Raw genomic sequence first — 13,077 nt, 5'->3', positions numbered from 1 at the left:
AGTAATATAAAAATTAAATTATTATTAGCCTACCAAGAGCCACATAACCTCCATAGAGCTCTGACAATAAGGGCAAAATGGAAGCATGAATAGTTAAAAGGGGTTCAGGAACAAGACTTTGCCTGATTCATCTTGACTCAAATGTTCTTTGAACCTACTATTGGCCCTGCTTTTTAGCTCTCTCTTTAGTGCCCAACAAGAACAGGTTTCAACACTCTGCTGCCCACCAGGGACTGCACCAGCTCTCTATCTTAGGGTTTCATAAGGAACAGGAGTCTACTCAATACTCTTTATAGTACTAGCTTAATTGAGATATCAGGGTCTTCCCAAAACTTAAAATAAATTACAAATAGACCATGCATTTTCTTTGATAGTCAGAATCACCCACAATTCTGTACAAGTCCTTGAACCCAGAAACAATCAGTTTTGCCTTATGATTGGAATCCATTCCTCATGGTTTTCTGATGGACGATTTCATTCTTTTTTAATTCTAGAAAATGTCTCGTACTACATTTCTTAAGCCATCCTCCAATTCATGATCCTCCCATTTCAGCCTCCAGATCAAAGGAATTACAAAAAGACCCCATCACACTCAGCCTGATTGTTTCTTTTCATGAGTTTCATTGATGGTCTAGATTTTGTTTTTTAAGTACAGTATTACCATGTTTTGGTATAGATGATGTTCTCACTTCACAGAAAGACTTTAAGCAGCTTAAAAGTGAAACACAATTCACTCCCCATAAAGTTAAAGCACACAGTCCTGGCTGGATAATGACAGCGTACCATTTCTTTCCTTACCACAGAGCCAGTAGCAGAACAAATTGCCAAAACACCAAATACCAAGATTCTAAGAAATTCCTTTGACTGATGGGGTGAAATTGTGAATTTTTAAACTTAGCCAAAACACTTATTCACAAATAGAAAGGCTGAAATAGGATCTCAACAGCAACTGCTCACAATTGGTAGATTAGAGGTGCCTCCCTCACCTCTCGGACTTTGGAGTGCACTGGAGACCTCCTTAGAAGGTGGATGCCATGGAACATGAAGTCCTGGATGCAGTCATATTCAATGGTCTGAAACAACAAGAGCAATGACAAGCATCCATCAAACAGGCAGAGAGGCAGGCAAGAATCCCCATACAGCAGCACCTAATCTGTTCCTCTAATTCAGAAAACCTCTGCTATTCTGTCAGAGCTGTTACTATGTATCTATTCCTTTAGTTTCCATATATAAAGAATACATTTAGCTACTTCTACTTTATTTAATGGAACAGGGAATCTGAGTAATGTAGCAAGGTAAGCTCCCCCCACAATCATTAGAAAACAGCTCACATCAGACAAAATACAGACACTAGGAAAAGAAGTATACATAAGCCAGACAGAGATCTCAAAAAACTTATACTGTCCTGGGAACAACACAAGCTTCAACCTGTTTCAAGAACCTCTCAAAAACAAAAACAAAAACAAAAACAAAACCCACAGTAGAGCTACCTCTACGGTAGAGGTCAGAACTCCAGAGACTGACATGAAATCTTCTGGGGTACCTCTGCCAAGTGCTAGGAAAGAAGTGTGTGAGAGACTCTTTGACAACTCCCAATGAAAATAAGCCACAGGGTAAAACAAAAGAAAAGCTGGGCCCAACTGAGACTATGTGTTACCCTAAACTCCAGAGTGCAAGGATGCCACGTCTTTAGGCAAAGACATAAATATGGCTATCAATATCATCTTGAAATTTTACCTTCCTTGAAGTTAATGATAAATCTCTGAATGTGGGGTAACATCCTATCTGACAAATGATGAGACAGGAACTATGCCATATGTTCTGGAAGTTACATAAAGACAAACTGGAACTAAACTGGAACTATTAGAATATGGCATTCCCATCTACAGGTGCCTCCTATAACAAAACATCAATGCCACAGACTTAAAGAGGAGAGCAATAAGCAAAGCCATGAGAGCAACTTTTTGTTGGTGAATAAAAGGCACTTGCAGCCAAGCCAGAAAACCTGAGTACTGACTCCTGAGAGCTGTCCTCTGACCTCCACTTCTACCACAGCACACGTGCACTCACACTCATGCATACACAAATATAAAGCATAAATAATGTAAAAAAAGAATATATACATCTATGTATGTAGGAATTACACACACACACACACACACACACACACACACACACACACACATATATATATATATGAGAATGAATTAAAAGCTAGGCACAATGAAGCAAACCAGTAATTCTAGCACTTAGAAGGCCAAAATAGGAGGACCATGACTTCAAGAGCTAAATTAAAAATAATAAATAAATAAATAAATAAATAAATAAACAAACAAACAAACAGGAGGTAGGGGAACTGGAGAAATGGCTCAGTAGCTAAGAGTGAGTACTGCTCTTCCTGAGCACTCAAGTTCAATTCCCAGCACACATGATGTAAGGCGGCTCACAACTTTCTGTAACTCTAGCTCCAGGGGGATTCAATGTCTCTGGCCTCCAGAGGCCTGAAATTCAATGTAAATAAACACATACATAAACCCTTGCATAGACACATAATTAAAATAACTTAATTAAAGAAAACCAAGCAAACAAAACAATGGCGAATAATGTCCTGGCTTTGCCCTTTTACTAAAATGACCACACATTTAAACTAGTTTATTAAAAGTGTTAAAGGGGAATACAGTAACTTTTGATCTCTAGATATGAAAGAAATGGCAAATATGAGCAATAAAGACCAAGTGTAAGCAGATATAAAGGCAGTGTGGACTGGCCTGCACTAGACACCATGTGGAAGTCTTCCTACCTGCACTAGTTACTGTCAATTCTCCAAAGAGAACAGTCAGAGAGAAGAATACTTTTGGATCGAAGAGAAAAAGTTCTAGCCTTTGGAAATATAGAAGAAAGAAACAGACAATGGTATGACACACAGCTGACAGGTCTCTGGATGTTTAATGCGGACTGTGAATGAGAAAGCTAGATCTCCCTAACATATGCAGTGCATTTGGGAAGGGCTATTTGTGCTCAAAGTGAATGTCACGGACCTCTTAAGATAACATAACCTATGGAGGCACTAGAGGGTTCTGAACAGCACCATCCATGGAAAGAGAACCCAATCACAAATGTAGCTTTTCACTTTCAAGTAGCCAGAATAAAAAATTTAAAAAACTGGTTAAATTACTTAATATATTTTGTTAAGCCTAGTACATCCATCTTGCAGAGGTACCCTTTGACTAGCCACATCCAAGAAACCCAACAACCAGAGGTAACTAGACAGTCTAGGCCCATAGACAACAAAATAAGGAACACAAAACCCACTGACTTCTCTGAAACTGCACATCCCAGCAAGGTGATAGATGGGACTGTGCCTCAACACATGGGCCTCAATGACTCAGCCTGTCATACTTCTACAGCATGATTAACAGCTTTATTTTCAGGTAGACGAGGCACTAGTTTTAAATAGCCCACCCTTGGATATTTAAGTAACTAGAATACAGTAAATGTTAAATAAAATGAAAATACCTCCAACATTTTCCCCGAAGCCTTTTTCCAAGCTCTGAAATAAATTTCTGCAATGTGTACCATCAAAGACCTATTTTTAAAAAGAGATGTTAAAACATGTTTAAATAATTTTACCATATACCACACTTCAGTTATTCTCCTGCCTTAGGAAAAGGAAACTGATAATAGGATATGGTTCTATAAACCATCTGCAATATTACCTACCTGAAATGGAAAGAGGAAGAGACCAAACTGGGGAGAAGAGGCTGGAATAAAAACTCCTCCTCAGTCAATGTTACCCTAATCCTGACAACATAGGCCCAGAAGTAAATTCTATAGTCACAAATTTTCAAATATAGACTGATGAGAGAGCTTACTTGGTAAATGCACTTGACCAAGCTAAATGACCTGTCAATGCCTGGACCCCGATTGGTGAGAAAAGAGAACTCTTACAAGCTGTCCTCTCACCTCCACATGTGTACCATGGGATACCCACACTCACACCTCTTCCCCCCAAACACACATATAATAGCACACTCACACCCACACTTACAACCCTCCAAAACACAAACAAATAAACTTTAAAATCATCTACATTAAAAAATTAGTTCAGCACAAACATTTTACAAAGGAAACAATCTAGACTATACCAAGAACTCTGCATTCAAACTAGAACCAAATCCCCACTCAGTGCTTACATGGCTACCTAACATTAAGGGACTTAGTAACTGTAGCCAACCTCCGCAGTAAGGAATGATATCCAAAACAAAAAGCACCTAAGCAAATATACATGATTTGCATGGCAGTCTGACTGCTGAATAAAAGAAGTACTAGGGCTAGAACTTCCTAACTGTAGTTCTTCCTAGTTATACCACAGGGCTACGCACCACAACCACACAGTTCAGCCCATACTAAATGAGATGGTGTACTCTATACTCAAAATGTTCTCTGAATACTAACAACTTGGGCTTTGTTGTAAGACATATATCTGTCTAAAAAACTACCACTGCTTTCTGTTCCAGAGTGAGGTAGTAGGGCCACATGACCCCAGAGACTGGAGATCAACCTGGGCAGCAAACACAGCCCCCAAGGGGAAAAAGAGGAAAACTGGAAAAAAAAAACCCAAAAAAACAAAAACAAACAAACAAACAAACAAACAAAACCCAATGAAACCTCAATCACTACAGGAAAAATGCTTTATTAGAGGAAAAAAAACTACCTAATGATACAGTAGTGAATCATAAGATATAATTTCTAAAGCTCCCAATTATGTTAATATAAACAGGGTGGTGATGCATAACTGCAATGGGGAAGCTAAGGCAGTTAGACTGCTGTGTAGTGACAGGCCAGATCGGGCTACATAGCAAGACCTTGTCTTAATGCACACATACACATATGAGCACACACACACACCTCACACATGTGCACACTCAAAACTTTTAAAACAAGCCAAGAGAACCTTTTAAAGTCAGACCTCTAATACTTACTTTTGTAATCCAGCTAACTGGTTTTTAATGGTCTCATGGATCATTTTAATAAAGTCTACATTCCAACTAAAGAGAAAACTAAGAAATCTTCTTCCCTGTAAATGAAAAAAAAAAAGTGAGGATAAACTGGGCATGGTAGCACACACCTGTAATCCTAGCTACTTGGGAGGCTGAGACAGAATATGACAAGATCAAGGTCAGCTTGGCCACACAAACATCATTTAGTTGTAGTAAAACTACAACTAAACAAAACTATCTAATACGAACAAGTATTTATTTAATACATCCAAAGTCAGCTATTTATAAAAATGAAGCCCAAGTCAGTATCACTTGGCAAGTTTGCACAGGGGTTGAACTGGGAAGTGCTACAGTGGCTCTCCTAACATCAGAGACCTGTGGGCTCACAGACATTCCTCCCTTGGGTAGAGCAGCAGCTGCACTGAACATCTGTCTTTAAGGAGCTCAGAGACAGAGCCATACAGAGTTCCACCACAGGTCCATAAAAACTTCAATCTAGCTATCATGGACAGTGGGTAATGTAAAACTAAAAATTCCTGAAATCTTTGTTTGACCCTATCATAAAGCTCTTTATTCTCACCAACCTAACAATCCTGGAGATGAAGGTGAAAGCCTTGTGCTTGACATCTTTCCAATAATGATGGTAACCATTGCATGAGGAAAGTGGCCCTCTCCACACACATCCTGCACCACTGACTGATGCTGCTGCTTCACTCAAACCATGCCATGTGCTCCTCCCAGAAGTTTGAAACAACACCTGCTGCTCTGGCTATGGAAGAAACACTGAGGTTATAGAGTGCGTGCCCTCTACACAATAGGCAGGGTTAGAGGCAGACTTTTCCAGTGGAGCTAAAGAACTTGGTACTAACCATGTATGCTCTACAGGCTGAGGACTGAGACCCTAAGGAATACTCTTTTTTTTTTTTCATTTTATTTATTAGATATTTTCTTTATTTACATTTCAAATGTTATCTCCTTTCCTGTTTTCCTCTCTGAAAAAGCCCTATCCCCTGCCTCTCCCCCTGTTCACAACCTACCCACTCCTGCTTCCTGGCCCTGGCATTCCCCTATACTGGGGCATAGAACCTTTACAGGACCGGGGGCCTCTCCTCCCATTGATGTCCGACTAGACCATCCTCTGCTAAATATGCAGCTAGAGCCATGATTCCCACCATGTGCATTCTTCGGTTGATGGTTTAGTGGGAGGACTCTTTGGAAGCTGTCTCTTTGAGAGACATGTCCCAAACACACTGTATTATGGTCACCCTGCACCCCACCAAGGGCACACAATCCACACTCAATAGCCACTATACAATGACCTCATATAACAGAACTAATCTCTAGAAACCATGTTAATAAACTATTACTTATATATTTTTTTAAAACTTGGCAGGACTAGAGATTGAATCTAAGACCTCATATATGCTAGACAAGCTTTTAGCCCTAGCCCAAAAATTACTTGGTACAAAGAAGTACCTATAAAATGTCATTTATCTTAAGTATATAATAAATATAAAAAGGTATTAAGACAATACACATTCTTTTTATTTCATAAGTTCTCTAGTCCATGGCTCTTTATACGTGAGAAACATCTTAACTGAAACTGGCCATATGAACTGAACTTGTTCAGTTCTCTCATGGGACTGGACTGGCTCACAATGGGTACTCAAACAAGAGGTCAGAGCCCCTCACTAGTTTTCCTGAATGGTGAAAAGATAAATGGAGATGTGTTGTGATAATTTTTGTGTATATGCCAATTAAACACAATCATGTGGCCAGGGGATGCTTAGTAACCAAGCACTTACCTAGCATGCACGAGGCTCTGAGTTCAAATCTCAGAATACACACACTCTCCCCAACCCCATGCTGATTAGTACTTTGTCAACTTGATACAATCTAGAATCATCTGAGGGGAGGAAACCTCAATTAAGAAAAAATTGCCGCCAGGCGTGTTGGCAGACGCCTTTAATTCCAGCACTCGGGAGGCAGAGGCAGGTGGATTTCTGAGTTTGAGGCCATCGTGGTCTACAAAGTGAGTTCCAGGACAGCCAGGGCTATACAGGGAAACCCTGTCTCGAAAAAAAAACAAAAAAAAAAAACAAAAACGAAAATATTGCCATATATCCAAGCAAATGGGGCATTTTCTTGATTAATGAATGATGTGGGAGGGCCCTCACATTATGGGTGGTGCTACTCATAGACAAGTGGTCCTGGATGGTTTGAGAAAACAGGCTAAGCAAAGCTTGGCGGTGCATGAGTTTAAATCCCACTACATGTGATGCAGAGGCAGGCAGATTTCTGTGAGTTCAAGACCAGTTTGGTCTATATAGAAGGTTCCAGGCCAGCCAGGGCTATGTGGAAAGATCCTTTCTCAAAAACGAACACATTTCAAGTAAGAATATTAAGAGAGCAATAACCTATGTTAAGGACTAGACAGCAAGGGCTATATATAATAGAGACCCTGTCTCAAAAAATAAAAAACAAAACAAGAGCAGCAGCAACAACAAAAGGAAAGTGAAAGCAGGCTTAGAAAACCATGGGAAGCAGCCCAGTAAACAGCATTCTGGTATGGCCTCTGCTTTAGTTCTGGCCTCCAGCTTCCTGCTTTGAGTTTCTGCCCTGACCTCCTTCAGTGATGGAGTGTGATCAGAGTTGAAATTAATCCTTTCCTCCCAAGGCTGCTTTTAGACATAGTATTTTACAACTCTAAGATCACATACACACACACACACACACACACACACACACAAATAACCTGTAGAAATAAGAGAGCAAAACTTAGCCACAGGGACATACTTTCTTACATTTACATATGTGTTTATATATGTATATAAAACATTATATATGTGATTCTACATGTATGATATACATATATGTAAATGTATGTAAATATCTGTAAATCAAATTTATTGATACATAGTTCCATCCAGTTTAACGATAAAAATAAGGCAGGATGTGCTCCATAAGGGCCATCCAAATCAAACTGATGGGGAGTGAGCTCACAGATCTTTTTTTTTCCCTGAGACATCGTTTCTTTGTTTGGAACTGGCTTTCTAGCCCCTTGAGTGCTGGGATTAAAGGCATGTGCCACCATGCCCAGCTTAGTACAAGCTCTTACTGCTGACCTTTGCACAAAACAGCATAGTACAAACAACAGCCACATGAATTTAAGGAAAGCATCCATTAATATCCCACCAACAAATCAAAAACAAAAAAACAAAGAAACAACAACAACAACAAAAAACCTACTAATTCTGGAATTTTTGTTTAAGAAACAGAAATATTATAAGAATATGTTTTTGTTTTAATGCTAGGTTTGGGATATGCAGCTGCTTCCAACTGTCTATAGCCACTGTGATTTACCTCAGGCTCTAGCAGAGGTGTGTTTTTTGCCAGCTGCAGATAGTGTCTGCAATTGTGTGACAATTGGAATTCTTGGAACTTTTCAGAGGGTATTTAAATGCTAGGGCCCAGATAAATGTGTGGTGGGATGGTTGGTGCTCATCTGGGGGGGTTGGTTGTGGTTTGTTTGTAGTAGTGCTCAAAGAAGAAAAAATGGAAAAAAATTAGATTCAGAGATCTCTAGCTCTCTCTCCCTTCTCTATCCTCCTTCTCTCCTATCTAGTGATAGAACGGTAGGAAAAAAAATACACAAATTAGCAAACACCAGCTATAACTTACCTCTTCCTTCTTGATGTAATTAACATTTATGAAGCACTCAAGTAGCATATCTTTAATTTCTCTACTTTCCTCCCAATCATAATCAAAGCAATACAAAGCCTGATGGATGCGCCACAGCCGACACACATCTGCCCCCTGTGAATGAATGGCACACACGAGTTTCAGGTACTTTCTTTTCCTTTATAAGGACTTCATAGCAATGTGAGATAATTTCCTTAAGAATTCTAAATCATGCCTGCCTTTTATCCAGGATACTCCCTGACTACCTGCTCAGTCCTACTCTAGAGTATGTATATCTCTCCAAGGACCACAGGGGCACAGGTATCTCCTCCCGCCCTCTACTCAATAACTCAGAAAGACCCACTGGCACAGCTTAGTCTGAGAAAGTTTGGCCTTTCCTGCACGCCTGCTTCCTTCCCACTGCGTAACAAGGAACAAGACAGGCAGAGTAACTGCCTTTCACCATGAAGAGAGACAAAGAAGAGTATCCACCCTTAGAAAAGAACATGGAAGAAAAAGTTCAATTTTCAATCTCCGTCTGGATTGTGCTCCCACCTTGGACCTCTACACATCGCTGTAAGAAACACCTAGGCTGGGAAGTTATAGAATCCAACCCTTCTACCTAATCCACCTCACAAAGTATATCCTGAAGAAAGGAAACATACTGATTTGGTCTCCAGACTCCTCCTCAGCAGCATGATAAATGCAGTCTTTCCCATGTCCTCCTTGGCAGGAAGGCCCCTTTCCCACCATTTGACACACAGATCCTGAATAGAGTTCTGGAGTTTTTGTTCAGATTCAGGTAATGCATATAAAATACCTAAAACACAGCACAAATGTTTTCTGTTATTAAGCAACATATTACCAATTGAGACTCAAAAGTACAGAGTACTGGCCTAGAGAGATGGCTCAGCAGTTGAGAGCATTGGTTGCTCTTCCAGAGATCCTGAGTTTAATCCCCAGCAACTACATGGTGGCTCACAACCATCTATAATGTGATCTGACTCCCTGTTCTGGCACACAGGTATACATGCAGATAGGACACTCATATACACAAAAGTTCAGAGTACTATGACTTAGTACAAGGCCTAGCTAGGCAAATATCAGTTTAATTTGCCAAATAAACATCATTTATGGAATGCCAATACTTACAAAACAGAGAACTTTAGACCTGGAAGCCTCATACTAACACATCTTGCTATCACTACAATTCTACCCCCACCAGGACAGGCTCTGACCACCAATCCACTACAAGCTCAATGTGGTAGCTTCACAGATCTAGGCTCAAAGATGGAAAAAAAAATCAAAGCAAATAACATAGTGAATATAAAAACTATTGCTTTTAGAAACATAAGCTCAATAATTGTTAATAATATGCTAATAACTACCCACAGATGCCTGACTACCGTTATACACACATAAAGCTCCTAGTAATTATGAGTCTGAAAGCAACTACCATGACAGTACTCATTTTACCACAATTTGGAGACTATAAATAAACGGGTAGTAAAATCCACAAAGTATATATAGAAATGTCTTTCTATACTGCCTGGGGTAATTTAAGATGATGATGATGATGATAATAATAATAATATACTATCAACTTGGAGAGTAACAAAGAAAGAGGGTTAGAGGGAGAGTAGCTGGAAGGGACTAGATTAAAAACATACTAAAAATATAAAATATTTAAAAAGAAAAAATAGGCTAATTTCAAGAAATCAGACTAAAGCAACATCCTAAAGACATAAAGAACCCCAAGCGATGTTAAGACTGAGAACTTGTAAATGTGTCCCAGGAAACAACACCCACATGAACAAGTGCTCAGAAGATAGTTCTATAAAATCCTTAACATTGCTTTCACATCTATAAAATAACTTTGTGTGTAAATATTTTCTTACCAGGTTTTTCATTACTTCAGGCAAGTGTACCTGTTTCATAGACAGCTTTGCAGGGCTCAGTTAAAGAAAACAAGAACTACGGGAACCAACAACTCCAGAGACCATGGTCATCCTTAACAAGAAATTCAGTGACACAGATTCTTGGGCTCTGTGGCAACAGCACAAATTAAGAACGCTGTAGTCAGACATGTCCCTTCAAACAGGCACTTGTTATATTAGTCCTGTGAGTCCAGGCACACTGTCCTGAAGAACCTGTAAGTAACAGCAGCCAGCAGGCTCAGATCCCAGATCGTCCTCTGCAACACTGGAACAGAGCCTGGCTAACTCACGGTGCCCTTGAGAACTTGAGTGCAAAGAAATGCCTTTAAATTCTTGTTTCAGATTGCTGCCCTGCTCATGAACATAGGTGACTTCCCTTTAAAAGGTGCCATGTTAGTGTCCACTACTGAATAGGCCACTTACCATTCAATATAACAGCACACTCCAGGAGGGCTCCATAGTTCTCATGTTCATTTATTATAGATACAGAAGCAAGAATTACAGTCACAATTGCACATATTATTTTTATGCTCTTTCTCTAAAATTAAACATTAAAACATAAGTGAGTTAAAATGAGGATCTTGTAACACTCAAGTTATTTTTAAAAAAATCAAATAGTTACTAAATTTCAAAAATGAAGCTACCTCTAGCTTTTTCTAAAAGGTAGATTAAAACTGAATATAAGTCAAATGTCCTAAGAGAATCATAGCATTGAGCAGTAGAACAGCAATAGCAGGACTGGGCAGCAGGTAAAAATCACAATGAACAAAACTACAGAACTGGCATATTGCATTTTCTTAACTTTAATGTTCAACTATTGAACTGAGCATAGTGGCACATGCCTTGAATCCCAGTGCTGAAGAAGCTGAGGCAGGCGACCTCTCTGAGTTTGAGGCCAGCCAGGTCTGCATGTGAGTTCCAGGCCAGCCAGGACTAATAGTGAGACTCTGTCTCAAAAAGAATGTTCAGTTGTTCAAATAAACAATCTTTTCTTAACGCAGCAAAGAAGAAAATTTTTATTTTTGAAAGACAAATACCATCTTTGGACTGTGCTCTGATTCCATATCATCTGCACCCTCGTCTTCCACTGTCTGCCACCTGTCCACAGGGCTTTCCAACAATGTTTCTGTTAGTAAGTCCTTCAGTCTTTGCCATAATTCTTCTTTCTGTTTCCTTGATAATTCATCTAGTAGTTCACTTAAGCTGAAAGGACTAGAAGAATCTTTCTGTAAAATATTTTTAAAAGCACAAAATATGAAAATTTAGTTTTATTCTTTTTATACTGGTATTAATAGAAAAGTTTAAGTACAAAATTAGTTACGTGTTTAAGCATTTGGCCAGCTTTTTCAAAATCCTTTCCTAATAAGGAAAAAGTACAGAATCATCAAACAGAAAGCATCAAATCTCTCCTCTACTTCTTAAGACTGGATAGTTAAAATTTAAAATTTCACCCCCTTAAAATTCCTAAAACCAATTCAAATGCCCACCATCCCCAGGCCTGTCATTGGGTACCAATGTATGCTGGAGGTAAAAACCGAAAAGGGTCAGATTCCCTTCCTTCCAGTTCTTTGTCCTACCAACAGACCCTTCATGTCATCTGCTCCTCAGCCCTACACAGCACCCTTTCCCTGAACCACTGAGTCCTTCCCCATGCCCCTGGCTTACTGGACTCTCTTCTCACTTTGGGCAGACTGACCATATCTCTCTCAGAGAGTAAGAACAGGCACTGTCAAACATATGCAACCCAATTAAAAGGACTTTCTAGCAGCTTCTCTGGAACAATTGAGGCTCAAGTATAGTGACAATAATAGATTATAGCCTATGGAATAAATTAGTATCATTGAGGTTATAAATTAATAGAACTCAAATCATTCATTAATAGCACTGACATGCTGCAGGGCACCAATGAATAAAAATAAAGAAATATGGAGTTCACAAATGACAATTTGATAGTCATCACAGTAATAGACTCTAGTAAGAACTATCCACAGATACTAAAACAAACAGGTACAAGTGTGCTTAGAGGCAGGTCATCCACAGCTATGTGTTTCCTCAGAGAGCCCATAGTTACAAGGAGAAAGCAGAAAGCTACCAGGATAAGTCATGAGCACCCAACTCATTCACCCACCAAATGACCCCCATATAACAAGGCTGTCCTGAAAGGCCCTAACACTTCCAAGCAGTTCCTTCTGAGACACTCGATCTGACTGAATTGGCTAATAGAAAAAAGAATACAAAAAGAGTCACCCACACCTACAACCTTTCAGTTTTGTGACAAGCACAGGAAGCCAGAGCGGTCTCCTACAATCCCAGATTACAGAACAATTAAGAGATGTGACAGCTGCCGGGCTTGGTGGCACACGCCTTTAGTCCCAGCACTCGGGAGGCAGAGGCAGGCGGATTTCTGAGTTCAAGGCCAGCCTGGTCTACAAAGTGAGTTCCAGGACAGCCAGGGCTAC

At 39.6% G+C, this 13,077-nt stretch overlaps 1 protein-coding gene across 3 annotated transcripts in view; it reads right to left on the bottom strand.

The window, feature by feature from the left end:
• Positions 1 to 13,077, bottom strand: part of Ncapg2 (non-SMC condensin II complex subunit G2) — a 55,144-nt gene that overhangs the window by 36,171 nt on the left and 5,896 nt on the right. For all 3 annotated transcript variants that reach the window (XM_021179648.1, XM_029484939.1, XM_029484938.1), the window contains 7 exons: positions 11,656 to 11,844; positions 11,042 to 11,156; positions 9,347 to 9,501; positions 8,682 to 8,816; positions 4,983 to 5,077; positions 3,517 to 3,586; positions 987 to 1,073 (listed from right to left, as the gene is read on the bottom strand). In XM_021179648.1, the coding sequence (XP_021035307.1) occupies positions 987 to 1,073; positions 3,517 to 3,586; positions 4,983 to 5,077; positions 8,682 to 8,816; positions 9,347 to 9,501; positions 11,042 to 11,156; positions 11,656 to 11,844 (846 nt within the window). The remainder of the gene's footprint in view (positions 1 to 986; positions 1,074 to 3,516; positions 3,587 to 4,982; positions 5,078 to 8,681; positions 8,817 to 9,346; positions 9,502 to 11,041; positions 11,157 to 11,655; positions 11,845 to 13,077) is intronic.

The sequence above is a fragment of the Mus caroli genome, chromosome 12 (assembly GCF_900094665.2).
Source record: "Mus caroli chromosome 12, CAROLI_EIJ_v1.1, whole genome shotgun sequence".
Lineage (NCBI taxonomy): Eukaryota > Metazoa > Chordata > Mammalia > Rodentia > Muridae > Mus > Mus caroli.
This window is presented reverse-complemented; position numbering and strand designations above follow the sequence as displayed.